The sequence below is a fragment of the Nestor notabilis genome, unplaced genomic scaffold, assembly GCF_000696875.1.
Source record: "Nestor notabilis isolate BGI_N333 unplaced genomic scaffold, ASM69687v1 scaffold8393, whole genome shotgun sequence".
Taxonomy (NCBI): domain Eukaryota; kingdom Metazoa; phylum Chordata; class Aves; order Psittaciformes; family Psittacidae; genus Nestor; species Nestor notabilis.
The window spans coordinates 2,331-13,776 of record NW_009921486.1 but is presented as its reverse complement, the minus strand read 5'-3'; the positions used below and the strand labels follow the sequence as shown (position 1 = coordinate 13,776).

At 47.4% G+C, this 11,446-nt stretch overlaps 1 protein-coding gene across 1 annotated transcript in view; it reads left to right on the top strand.

Annotated features, from left to right (window-relative positions):
- Positions 1–11,245, top strand: part of PUM1 (pumilio RNA-binding family member 1) — a 57,995-nt gene extending 46,750 nt beyond the window's left edge. The window contains exons 15-22 of the mRNA XM_010011177.1: positions 2–162; positions 686–815; positions 1,902–2,030; positions 3,310–3,447; positions 5,028–5,153; positions 6,179–6,300; positions 8,192–8,384; positions 10,803–11,245. Coding sequence (XP_010009479.1) covers positions 2–162; positions 686–815; positions 1,902–2,030; positions 3,310–3,447; positions 5,028–5,153; positions 6,179–6,300; positions 8,192–8,384; positions 10,803–10,934 — 1,131 coding nt within the window. The 3' untranslated portion in view covers positions 10,935–11,245. The remainder of the gene's footprint in view (position 1; positions 163–685; positions 816–1,901; positions 2,031–3,309; positions 3,448–5,027; positions 5,154–6,178; positions 6,301–8,191; positions 8,385–10,802) is intronic.
- Positions 11,246–11,446: the final 201 nt, after the last annotated feature.

Here is an 11,446-nt window from a genome sequence, read left to right as displayed (position 1 = left end):
GCTCTTCCCTTCCTCCCGCCTGCGCTATGGGATGTCGGATGTGATGCCCTCTGGTCGGAGCAGGCTCCTCGAGGACTTCCGCAATAACCGCTATCCCAACTTACAGCTGAGGGAGATCGCTGGGCACATCATGGAGTTCTCCCAGGATCAGCACGGATCCAGGTGGGCTTAAAAACCTCCTGCTGTGGGGGAGGCTTTTGGGAAAGCTGCTCTTTGAGTCAGCATTGTTTGCAGCTTGCATCCCATCCTGAGGGAATGAGGCAGAACAGGGAAAAGGAGGTGTGAAAAGCCAAGTGGTGGAACACTCTGAGCCTTCTTTTTTAAGAGTGCCAATGGTGGTAGTAGGAGTTCCTCCTCTATAGAGGAGCTTGCTTGCTTTGTAATTTGCTTGCTAGTCCCACTGGCATAGCTTAACTCGTTATGAAGAGCTTTCTGGACACAAGACCTTGATGCACTACTCTGTTGGCATCTGCTTTGCTTGCAATGAGGAGATTTTTGGGGTACCAACATGACATGTGGCCATGGACCTCACGGCTGCCACCACGCTCAGATTGCTGGATAAGGGTGACTGTGTTTAAGAGTTGCTCTGTAGGAGCTTAGTGTGCATGGCTTTTGGAAGGATTTGGATTAACAGATGTGTCGAGGGTGTATGTGCCAGCAGCATCACACCAGCCCTGTTTTCCAGGTTTATTCAGCTGAAACTGGAACGTGCAACCCCAGCAGAACGTCAGCTCGTGTTCAACGAGATCCTCCAGGCAGCCTATCAGTTGATGGTCGATGTGTTTGGAAATTATGTCATCCAGAAGTTCTTTGAAGTAAGTCCTTGTTCCTCTGCAAGTCTCACTCTGCTGCCTGTTGTCCCGAGGTATTGGATGAGCTCAGAGAAACCCTGATACTTGGCTAAACCAGTGGGTATCTGTCATCTCCTCCCCTTGGGCTGCTGCATCATTCCTGTTGGGGTGACTGAGGTGTGGGACTTGTAAAGATTCATCTGAAAATTAACACTTTGCTTTGAGATGCAGAAAGTGTAGGAAGAAATAGCAACATACCCAGGAGATGCAGGTCCAACAAAGCCTTTCACTGAGCTGTCAGTACTCATGTTTAGGAACAAAAGAGAAACTTTTCCAGTGAACAGCATGTACTGGAAGGCAGTGTGGTGGTGTCACACCCAGAGGTTGGGCAGATGCACGTCTCTCCTCCTTCAAACGAGGCTGTTCCTTCCCCACCAAGGCCTCGTGGCTCTTCTGTCCAGTAGTTTTATATTGACCCTGTCAAGGGTTAGTGAGCTGGAGCTGGCACGTGTCACCCCAGTGCTTCCAGCACCTTTGACTCTGGAGTTCGTTTCACATGTTGGGCATGTGTGGCAGACATAGAACAGGCACCTGGCTTGTGCCTCTTCACATCCATTGAGGTGTGGTGGGTGTTCTTCTTTTCCATAGGCACAGTATCTCTAGTTTATCAGTGCAGTGTGGCAGCAGGGGAGGGCTGCTGTGGCACTTGGCCACATGAGGATTTTCAGAGTCACAGCCTGGTTTGGGTTGAAGGGACTTTAAAGTTCCAACCCCTGCCACGGGCAAGGACACCTTCCACTAGAGCAGGTTGCTCCAAGCCCCTGTGTCCAACCTGGCCTTGAGCACTGCCAGGGATGGGGCAGCCACAGCTTCTCTGGGCACCCTGTGCCAGTGCCTCAGCACCCTCCCAGGGAAGAGCTTCTGCCCAAGAGCTCATCTCAACCTCCCCTCTGGCAGGTTAAAGCCATTCCCCTTGTCCTGACCCTACAGGTCCTTGTCCAAAGCCCCTCTCCAGGTTTCCTGGAGCCCCTTTTAGGCACTGGAGCTGCTCACTGGAGCCTTCTCTTCTCCAAGTTTTGTGCTCGTAGTGATTGGTTTTCATCTCCCCAGTTTGGCAGCCTGGAACAGAAGTTAGCCTTGGCAGAACGTATCCGTGGGCATGTTCTGTCCCTGGCTCTGCAGATGTATGGCTGTAGGGTGATCCAGAAGGCCCTGGAGTTTATTCCCCCAGACCAGCAGGTAATTGTAAGTCTCAATTTTAACTTTCTTCTTGATGTTTAACGTTCCTTGCCCATTGGTGACCTGAACTGCGACCTTCTGTTCCTCTTGTGGCTGGTGTTCTTTTGGTTTGGTTTATGGCATGTTTGTCATGTTTCCTGTGCATGAGAAGTACGTGATACCATTCTTGGGTCTCGTTGTCATCTCCTCATTCCACTTGACTGGCTGTGGTGTTGATTCTCTGTTAATTCCCTGAAATCAGATTATGTATGTAGGGGAAACTGAGAATGATGGTGAATTAAAGGATGTTTTTAAATCCCTTGAAGGAAGCAGTGCCAGGGTTCTGCTTTTAGTATACGCTGAGATATCACTGCTTTGATATGTGGGTCAATATTCTGCTTTCCTGCAGTGAGTAATTCCTCCTCATACAGGAGTTCCTGTCAAGCCTGGCCTGGCGTTACAGAGATGTGGGTGATAGCCAAAGTCCCACTCAGAGCTTATTAATAAAGCAGTTCCTCAAGGGTTTTGTGAACAATGAATTAAGATGAGAAATACACTAGGCAAGCCAGCTAATAAAGGTGTTGGGAATCATGATGCAGGAATCTCAGGGTAGGTTATTACATTAAAAACTGAACGAGGCTTCAGGAACACTCATTCCCTGTAGGCTGAGCTGGAGCAAAGCTGCTGCCACAGCAGCAGGGTGATGGCCAGGGTTTGCCACTGGCTTCCTCCAGAATGGTGGGTTTGAGGCCTCTGCTCCTGGGTTTGTGTCAGCTACAAAACTGAACTCAGCCACTTTTGGACTACCCAGAACTGTCATTCTCTGTTTTCTGATGGTGAAGCTTTTGGCCTGCACGTGTGCTCCATTGGTCCCAGCTAAACTTCATCTGCTCATTCCTTCATTAACTTGCAGTACTAACTTGCTGTGTAAAATACTAGCAAGTTCTTAGCCCGTTTTAATCACGCATGAAGGTGACACCCAAAAAGTTCATGAAGTTTGGGCATTTCAGAGTTCTTTCTCCTGGAGGGGAACAGAGGAGGAAATGGGGGATCGTTGTGGATCAGTAAAATTTGGGTGCTTGTAAGAGGACACTCATGTTTAATGAAAGAAGGGCTTTATCTTGGTAGTTTCTGTAGCACGGCGAGTTTCACCTCACCACTTGGAGATCTTCCAGTTTGAAGTCCATGGGCGCATCCTTCATCCCTTTCATATTCATGAGCCCATTCAGCAGTGCAGACTTTGCATGTCTCAGCCATGAGCCCTGGTGGTGCTTTCTGTTTCTCTTTCTCTCCCCAATAGAACGAGATGGTTCGGGAGTTGGATGGCCACGTCCTCAAGTGTGTGAAGGACCAGAATGGTAATCATGTGGTGCAGAAATGCATTGAGTGTGTGCAGCCTCAGTCCCTGCAGTTCATCATTGACGCCTTCAAGGGACAGGTAAAGTCCTTGAGCTCTCATCTTTGTATCCTGGTGTGTTGCTTTGAACAGTGTGAGAGTGGCTGTGACTGGTTCAACTGTCAATGCATTTCAGCAAGTATCAGTTGGAAGGTTTATGCAGCAGCATTAGGGAGCCTGGAAACTCTTGGTCATGTCTCTGTTACCATTTTGGTGCAGGTTTATCACAGTAAAGCATCCTTGCAAAACCCCGTTTGCCTGGAACATCAAGTGTTTCTGACTGGTGGAGGGGAAAACACATCTCTTGCTAATCCATCTTCATAGTGAAGGTGGTGAGCAGGGTTTAGTGATGGGTATAGCAAACTCCCATTACGATCCCTGGCTGTGAGGATGCCTTAGAGGACTGCTGCTTCCCAAGGGTTTGTGTTGAGAGGAGAAACAGGAGTTGCATCTAGAAAAGGGCAGTTTCTTGCACTTCATTTTCCTGGTTTTTCTTTTATCCCCTCCTGAACTGATGTCCTGGCTCTTAGTTGTGCAGCTGCCTTTATTCTGCCCATAGTCAGCTTCTCTTCCATTACAAAAGCACTGGTTTGGGTGTTTCCAACTTCAGCTTCATTGGCTTTGGAGGGGCATTTTGAAGTATTGAGGGTTTTGCCACTGGGATATGAGGATAGCCCGGGGTTATTACAGCAGGAACCAGCTTTATTCATTTGGCTGCTCCTGAAACAGCAGGGAAAGTGGGGACTTGCTTGGCTGTGTCAGAACAAGCAGGGATTCCAGCTGGAAACTTGCTCAGCAGATTTGCTGGTTAGAGTTTAGCTTTGGAATTAGGCAAAGCCAAAATACCTCTGGGAGCTTGGCTGGTGGCACTGGTGGTTCTTGACCGACTGTCCCAGTTTCATCTGAACTTGCATATGGGAGGTGAAGCCTATCACCTCAAGACTCTCTTTCTGCAGTTTAATTACACTTCAAATCCTGTTTTCCTGCACAGTTTACTCAATAGTTATTTAAAATGTGTAGACTTGACAATTTAACTTCAGTGCTTGGATTTGTTGCTTTCAATCATTTTAAGCAATCAACTGGGACTTTGTGCAGCAGTAATAAAATGTGTCATGTTCTTAGCAACAGCTTTGGTAATCCGTTAGAAATGAGAAAGAAGGTTCTTTGTTGTCCCTTCTCCTAAGCACAGTTAAGGCTTTTAAACAAATCCACAAAGTTGAGGCAAATCCTTTGCTGAGCGTTTTTAACTTGTCTGGTTCATACTATTTCTTACATTAGCTTCAAATACGTCGCTGGCAAAGGGTGCTGGGTTTAATCTTCTGCAACAGTGGTTAATAAGGCCTGGTTATCCTGGTGTTCTTTGTATTAATCAAGAGGCTTTAGCATTTGTTTTCCTGTTTGATGGAAGGGCAAGCAGCAGCACAGGTAGGGATGTAATCCCCAGGTAACCTGGCTGAGATGCTTCCGGTTCCAGTTTACGCTATCCAGAGCTGCAAACTGGCATTACCTCCCATTCCCAGGAAAACCTCCCATGTGTTCACTTAATTCCAAAAGGTTTCTAGGATTCCCAGAGACTAACAGCAGTCTTGCTGCCTGTGCTTGCCTGTCCTTGTTGAACGCAGGTTTTCGCGTTGTCGACACATCCATATGGCTGTCGTGTGATCCAGAGGATCCTCGAGCACTGTCTTCCTGAGCAGACCCTTCCCATCCTGGAGGAACTTCATCAACACACCGAGCAGCTCGTTCAGGTCAGTGTGGGAAGGAGGAATGCAGGTGCTATGAGGTGTTTCTTAGTTACTGCTTTGTATTAGGAAAGCTCCTGGCAGCCTGTTTGGGACTGGTGCTGGCCACACTGGTGGGAATACAGGGATACTGTCCCTGAGGAGGAATGGGAAGGAAAAGCCAGACAAGAAATGCATCATCATTAATTGTTTTGGCTATGTGCAAATACCCATCAAGTATCAAAGTTGTAGTTACTTTCCTTGTTGAAAAGGAAGTTAAGTATTGAGTGGGTGCATGTCCTAATGCTTTACTCCAGGCATTACAGTGCAGGTAAGATCTAAGGGGAGTTGATGTGAAGACTAGGAGAAGAAAGTGCCAAGTAATTTGGGCTCTTAAAATATGTTGGTTTTATGCAGACTCCCTTCCTGGCTGTCTTTCCTCTTCCTTGCAGTCCTCCTGAGGACTTGTTTTGCATGGATCCTGGTACTGGGGCACAGTGGATAGAACAGCAAATGAGCCTGTCCCATATGCAACCTGGGTATTTAGCACATGGAAACTTGTGTATTTAGCAGATGGAAAGTGGGAAGAGGTTGGGCATGGAGGGGAAGCATCAGGTCGTGCCTCTGGTGCTGTCAACTGGGAAAACACTTATTTTGTGATCTGAATACACACACATTCACAATATGAACATGCATGAGAGCAGTCCCCCATAGCTAGAACCGTGGCACAGCCCTCCAAGGACGTGTACTTTGGTGTGTCTGAGCCTGGAGAAAGCAAAGAAACTTGCAATAAGCTGAGTTACTGACATTTCATGCTCAAGGACAGTGTTTTGATGTTGTAATTTATACACAGATGTAGCATTTTACCCCCTGCTGAAACTCTAGAATGCACATTTTTGTTAGAAGTAGAAAATATTGATCTGATTTATACAGTAGATATTTTAAGTAGTGTTTAGTTCAAGCTTGTAAGTCTTAATGCACGGTGGGAACTAGTTTGGTATTAATGGTTCCTGTCCACCTTTTGTCACACCCTTCTGCTGTCTCTCAAACAGGATCAGTATGGGAACTATGTTATCCAGCATGTACTAGAACATGGTCGGCCCGAGGATAAGAGCAAGATTGTAGCAGAAATTAGAGGCAACGTGCTGGTGTTGAGTCAACATAAATTTGCTAGGTATGAATTTGTTCCTTGAAGTCTCCACGCCCTGTGGGAGCATGGACACATGCTGGAGTTGCCCAAGAGTTAGGGGTGGGGTGCAGGGAGGTGAAAAGAGCTTCTTGTTTCACAACAGAGTGCTATTTATAACTGCTCATAAATCGGGATGAGTGACCGGCGAGGTAAGTTTTCCTTGTAATGAAGGAGGATGGAGACGTGGAGGAGCAGCTCTAATCCCATCCCTGAACCTGACCATCAGTTTTGCTGTGTGTTGGCTTTTATTGGTTTGCTGGTTTTTAAGTGGTCACTATCCCTTGGTTGGTAACGTGCCATAGGAGCATTTCACTGCTCCTGGGATGCTGGGTCAAGCCACAAAGGGAATTTGGGAAATCCATGTAGCCACAATGCTTTTTTCATCTCATTTTTCATGGAAGAATCTGGGTTTTTTACTTGCCAAGTCTTGCAGTCCTTTTAGAGACTCATGCAGCAGGATGCCCTCTTAGGGAAGCTGCAGCAGTCTGGGGTTGTTTGTCCATGTACTACAGAGCTACACGTGGGTAGAAGCAAAATCCACCTTAGTGGAATGTCAAGGCAAAGTTGTACTTCCCACGTTTGTAAATTCCTTGTGTGTGTGTTTCTGGCCTTTGGAACATGAAGGCTGAGCTCTTCAAAGGCTCAACATTCCCCCCCTTTTTATGGTTAGTGAAATAGAGCTTTAAGACTTGCAGACACAAGGGAAGTGTACCATTAAGAATTAGAAGAGAGTGGTCTTAATGTTGGTATTCAGATTCCTCCTCCCTGACTTGCCTTGCTCTTTTAAGTCCTAAACTTCTTTCCAGATGGAGCATTAACTAGTGGAGGGTGTCCCCTGAGCTGAGCACTGGCTGTAACAAACCACTTGGTGATTTTGTGATTCCAAGGATGTGGAAGATAAGGCTAGAAAACTCCTCATCCCCTTTCATGTATCCTATTTAATGTGGCTCTCCGGAGAGCAGAGACCAGTCATCTAATATATTAAGGAATTTTGGAAGTTCTCTGCCTTTGCTAAGATCTTAAGTTCCTGAATAAGCATTTCCCTGTTGTTCTGACCTTGGGACTCTGTTCCTGTCGAGATCCAGCACTGAGAAAACCAAACAAAGAACAACTCATCTGCTTCTCTGATGGGCCCGTTGAGAACAGACGCTGATCCCAAACACAGCGTCACTGCAGAGTTGTACAAATATGAGTAAAATAAAACCTGAAACAGGCCTTTACCCGAATTCCCAGTTGGATCCCAAGCTCCTTGGACGGCTTTTCTGTTCCAAATTGCTGAACTACTGTGCCAGCACATAGAATCAACCAGGTTGGAAAAGACCTTTAAGCTCATCAGGTCCAACCATTCCCAGCACTGCCAAGGCCACCACTAACCCCTGGCACTGAGGCCTCGTCTACCCGGGGTGTGAACACTTGCAGGGACGGTGACTCCAGCCCTGCCCTGGGCAGCCTGTTCCAATGCCTGAGCACCCTCTGGGGAAGGGATTGTTCCTCAGCTCCATCTAAACCTGCCCTGGGGCAGCTTGAGGCGGTTTCCTCTTGTCCCATCCCTTGTTCCTTGGGAGCAGAGACCAGTCCCCTCCTGGCTCCATCCTCCTGTCAGGCAGTTGTAGAGAGCGGTAAGGTCCCCCCCTGACCTTCTCTTCTCCAGACTAAACCCCCCAGGTCCCTCAGCCCTTCCCCATCACACTTGTGCTCCAGGCCCTGCTCCAGCTCCGGTGCCCTTCTCTGCACCCGCTCCAGCATCTCTCTCTTGTAGTGAGTGGCTCCAAATGGTCTGCCCTTGCTAGCAGCGTAAGAGCTCTCCTTGGGGACGGAGGAGAATCCCAGTGGAGACATTGCATGCCCACAGATTGTCCTCCTTTTGTTGTTACAGCAACGTGGTGGAGAAGTGCGTCACTCACGCCTCCCGCACGGAGCGTGCCATGTTGATCGATGAGGTGTGCACTATGAACGACGGCCCTCACAGTGCCTTATACACCATGATGAAAGATCAGTATGCCAACTACGTGGTGCAGAAGATGATTGATGTGGCAGAGCCAGCTCAGCGGAAGATTGTCATGCACAAGGTAATGTAGAGGGCTCCTCAGGATTGCTTTTGCCATTAGCATTTCCTAACGATGGCTGTTTCAAAGCTGTGTATGTACGATCTATATACTTTGGGTAGTAGCTGGAAGATGAAGATGTGAAATAATGAGATGCCATTTGGACTTAAAACAAGCTGGTTGCTTCTAGCAGTCTCTGCTGACCTAGTAACCTAGTAAACTAACTAGCAAATGCTGCTAAAACCCATCAGTGTTCACTGTAGCAGCAGTGTTGGAGCCTGGCAAGTGGCCTTCGAAGGTCTGGTGATGGCAACACATTTGTCCCCTCTGAGGGCAGTGTTCTTGGATGAGAGCAGCTTGGTGCAGCTGAACCAGACCTCTGCACACCCACAGCACGAGCCTTGTCCCTTCGTGTCCCTGCCCTGCAGCCCTGTTAGGGTGGTTGGTTGGCTGGTGACACTGTGCTGCTGTGCGGCTGCTGTGCCTGCAGCCCCTGATCAAATCCTTATTCCTCAGTATTGAATATGGTTCTGACGAGAGACTTCACAGAATTCCAGCCTGGTTTGGGTTGGAAGGGACCTTAAAGCTCCTCCAGTTCCAACCACCTTCCACTAGAGCAGGTTGCTCCAAGCCCCTGTGTCCAACCTGGCCTTGAACACTGCCACAGTTTAGCATTATGCTGCAGGGTTTGAAGCCTGACAGTTCCAGGGCTTCGTATTTGTCATAAACAAAGACATTATGGACTAAAATAGGCATTGCTGCTGGTCCTGCCTCCCAGGGCTGTTCACCTGCTGCCCCAGGGGCAGGAAGTGCTAAAAATCAGGTGATAGCTTCATTTTCCTGCTTTTAAGGGTCGTGTTTGTGGGTCTTTACTACTTGTAATGAAGGGGAAAACCCAGGCTTCTGGATGTATAGTGGAACTGAGCTGATTTTCTGCAGTCACATGTGTTGGGGTGTGTTACTCTGTAAAGAATACCAAATACAGCTAGACCTCTTGTTGGAAATGAAATACTAACACTGGCTTGGGAAACCCATAGTTATTTATTTATAAAAGGAACAACTGTGAAAAGTGTCAGGTATTCACATCCCGATGAAATCAAGTGTACTTAAGAATCCTTGAGGAAAACAGACCAAGTGATTTCTGTATAAAGAAGTGGATATTATGTGCGTGAGGGAGATGATTTTTCCCTATACAAGGCAGTTGATCAGTGGATAAACACCACACTTGCAGCTGAAACAATCTTCAGGGAGGTTAATTCCTCAGTTTAGGAATCATTCAGAGTAGTTCTTTGGAACCAAAATCTGTATTAGTCCAAGAGAAATTATAAAGATAATAAAAATACATGGCAAGGGCAGTTGAACAGAATGACCTGTGGCTTTGCTGGTCTACATCTATAGATGTGTATATTAAAAGAATAACATACAGATGATCTTTACTGACATGTTCTTCCCTGTCAAGCAAAGTCTTCTGAATAAAATGCTAATCAGATTATCAGTGTGGCTGTCAAAAATAGAACTGGGATGACAGCTAAATAGGACTGACTGCAAATGAAGAGCTCAGCTACGAGCTGAATGGAAGCCTGGGAAAAAGTGAGTGTGTACCGCAGAATCCCAGCCTGGTTTGGGTTGGAAAGGACGAGTTTAAACAGCTGGTGAAATAGGCTGAGTTTGAGGGGGATTTCCCATGGGAATGTTCTGGTTGGTCCTGGCTTAGGCAGGTAATGGTGCTGTGCTGCTTGAGGAGTGCATCGCGTTCTGGCTGTTTCCTCATCCCATCTGCATGGAGCTGGCACAGGGCACAGTAAAAACTCCTCTGTAATTGTGTTCTTGAGGGAACAAGCTGATGGTGTGTGGTATTTCTCATCTAGTAAGGAAAATGAATTGCTCTGATGTCTTGTTCCTTTGAAACTGGCCGGGAGAACATCAGCAGCATGATAAAGGGAGACCTCAGAGCAGCTCCAGTGCCTAAAGGGGTTCCAGGAGACCTGGAGAGGGGCTTTGCACAAGGGACTGTAGGGACAGGACAAGGGGAATGGCTTGAACCTGCCAGAGGGGAGACTGAGATGAGCTCTGAGGCAGAAGCTCTTCCCTGGGAGAGTGCTGAGGCGCTGGCACAGGGTGCCCAGAGAAGCTGTGGCTGCCCCATCCCTGGCAGTGTTCAAGGCCAGGTTGGACACAGGGGCTTGGAGCAACCTGCTCTAGTGGAAGGTGTCCCTGCCCGTGGGAGGGGTTGGAGCTGGAGGAGCTTTAAGGTCTCTTCAACCCAAACCAGTCTGGGACTCTATGACTCTGATTAATGTGATGACAGCAAACAGCACTTGAATATTCCAGGCACTGTGGTCTGTTGGTCTCCTGACTAAGCAGCACCCGGAGCTCCCCCAGGATTGCCATGACCATAATTCATGTCCTTTAAGCTTCTCTCTCTCTTCTTTCCCCTCTCAGATCCGGCCTCACATCGCCACCCTGCGCAAGTACACCTATGGCAAACACATCCTGGCCAAGCTGGAGAAATACTACATGAAGAACGGGGTGGACCTGGGGCCTATTTGTGGTCCCCCAAATGGCATCATCTGAGGTGGTGCATCGGGGAGCAGCACCCTGGGCCCCGCCAACCAGCAACCGCCACAATTCCAGTCCACAGGCAGAAAAGGTTTAATGGTTGCTACAAACAAGAGAAAAAGAAGAAAAAAAACACAAAAAAACATGAAAAGCCTTTGTAAATTTCTTTAATTTTATTATGCATAACATGTACTAATTATTTTTTTTAATTAACTAATTGCCCTGCTGTTTTACCAGTGTATAGAATACTTGTACATAGGGATCCAATGTACATGGAAGGCCACGTTTTTGTTCACTGTTGTATCTATATTCCAATTGTGGAAACTTTCAGGGTGGTTGGTTTGAAGAAAACAAACAGGAGAAACCCCAGTTTTTAATTGACCTGCCCTTGGGGCAGCTTTATGCAAATCCCTCTTGGGTTGGTTTCTTTCTCTTTTTAGTCAAAACTTGAGCCAACACAAAAAGGTCGAATCTTAGTTCCAGGGCACCAGCCTTGGATGCTGTTAATAAATGTGTGGCAAGAAATC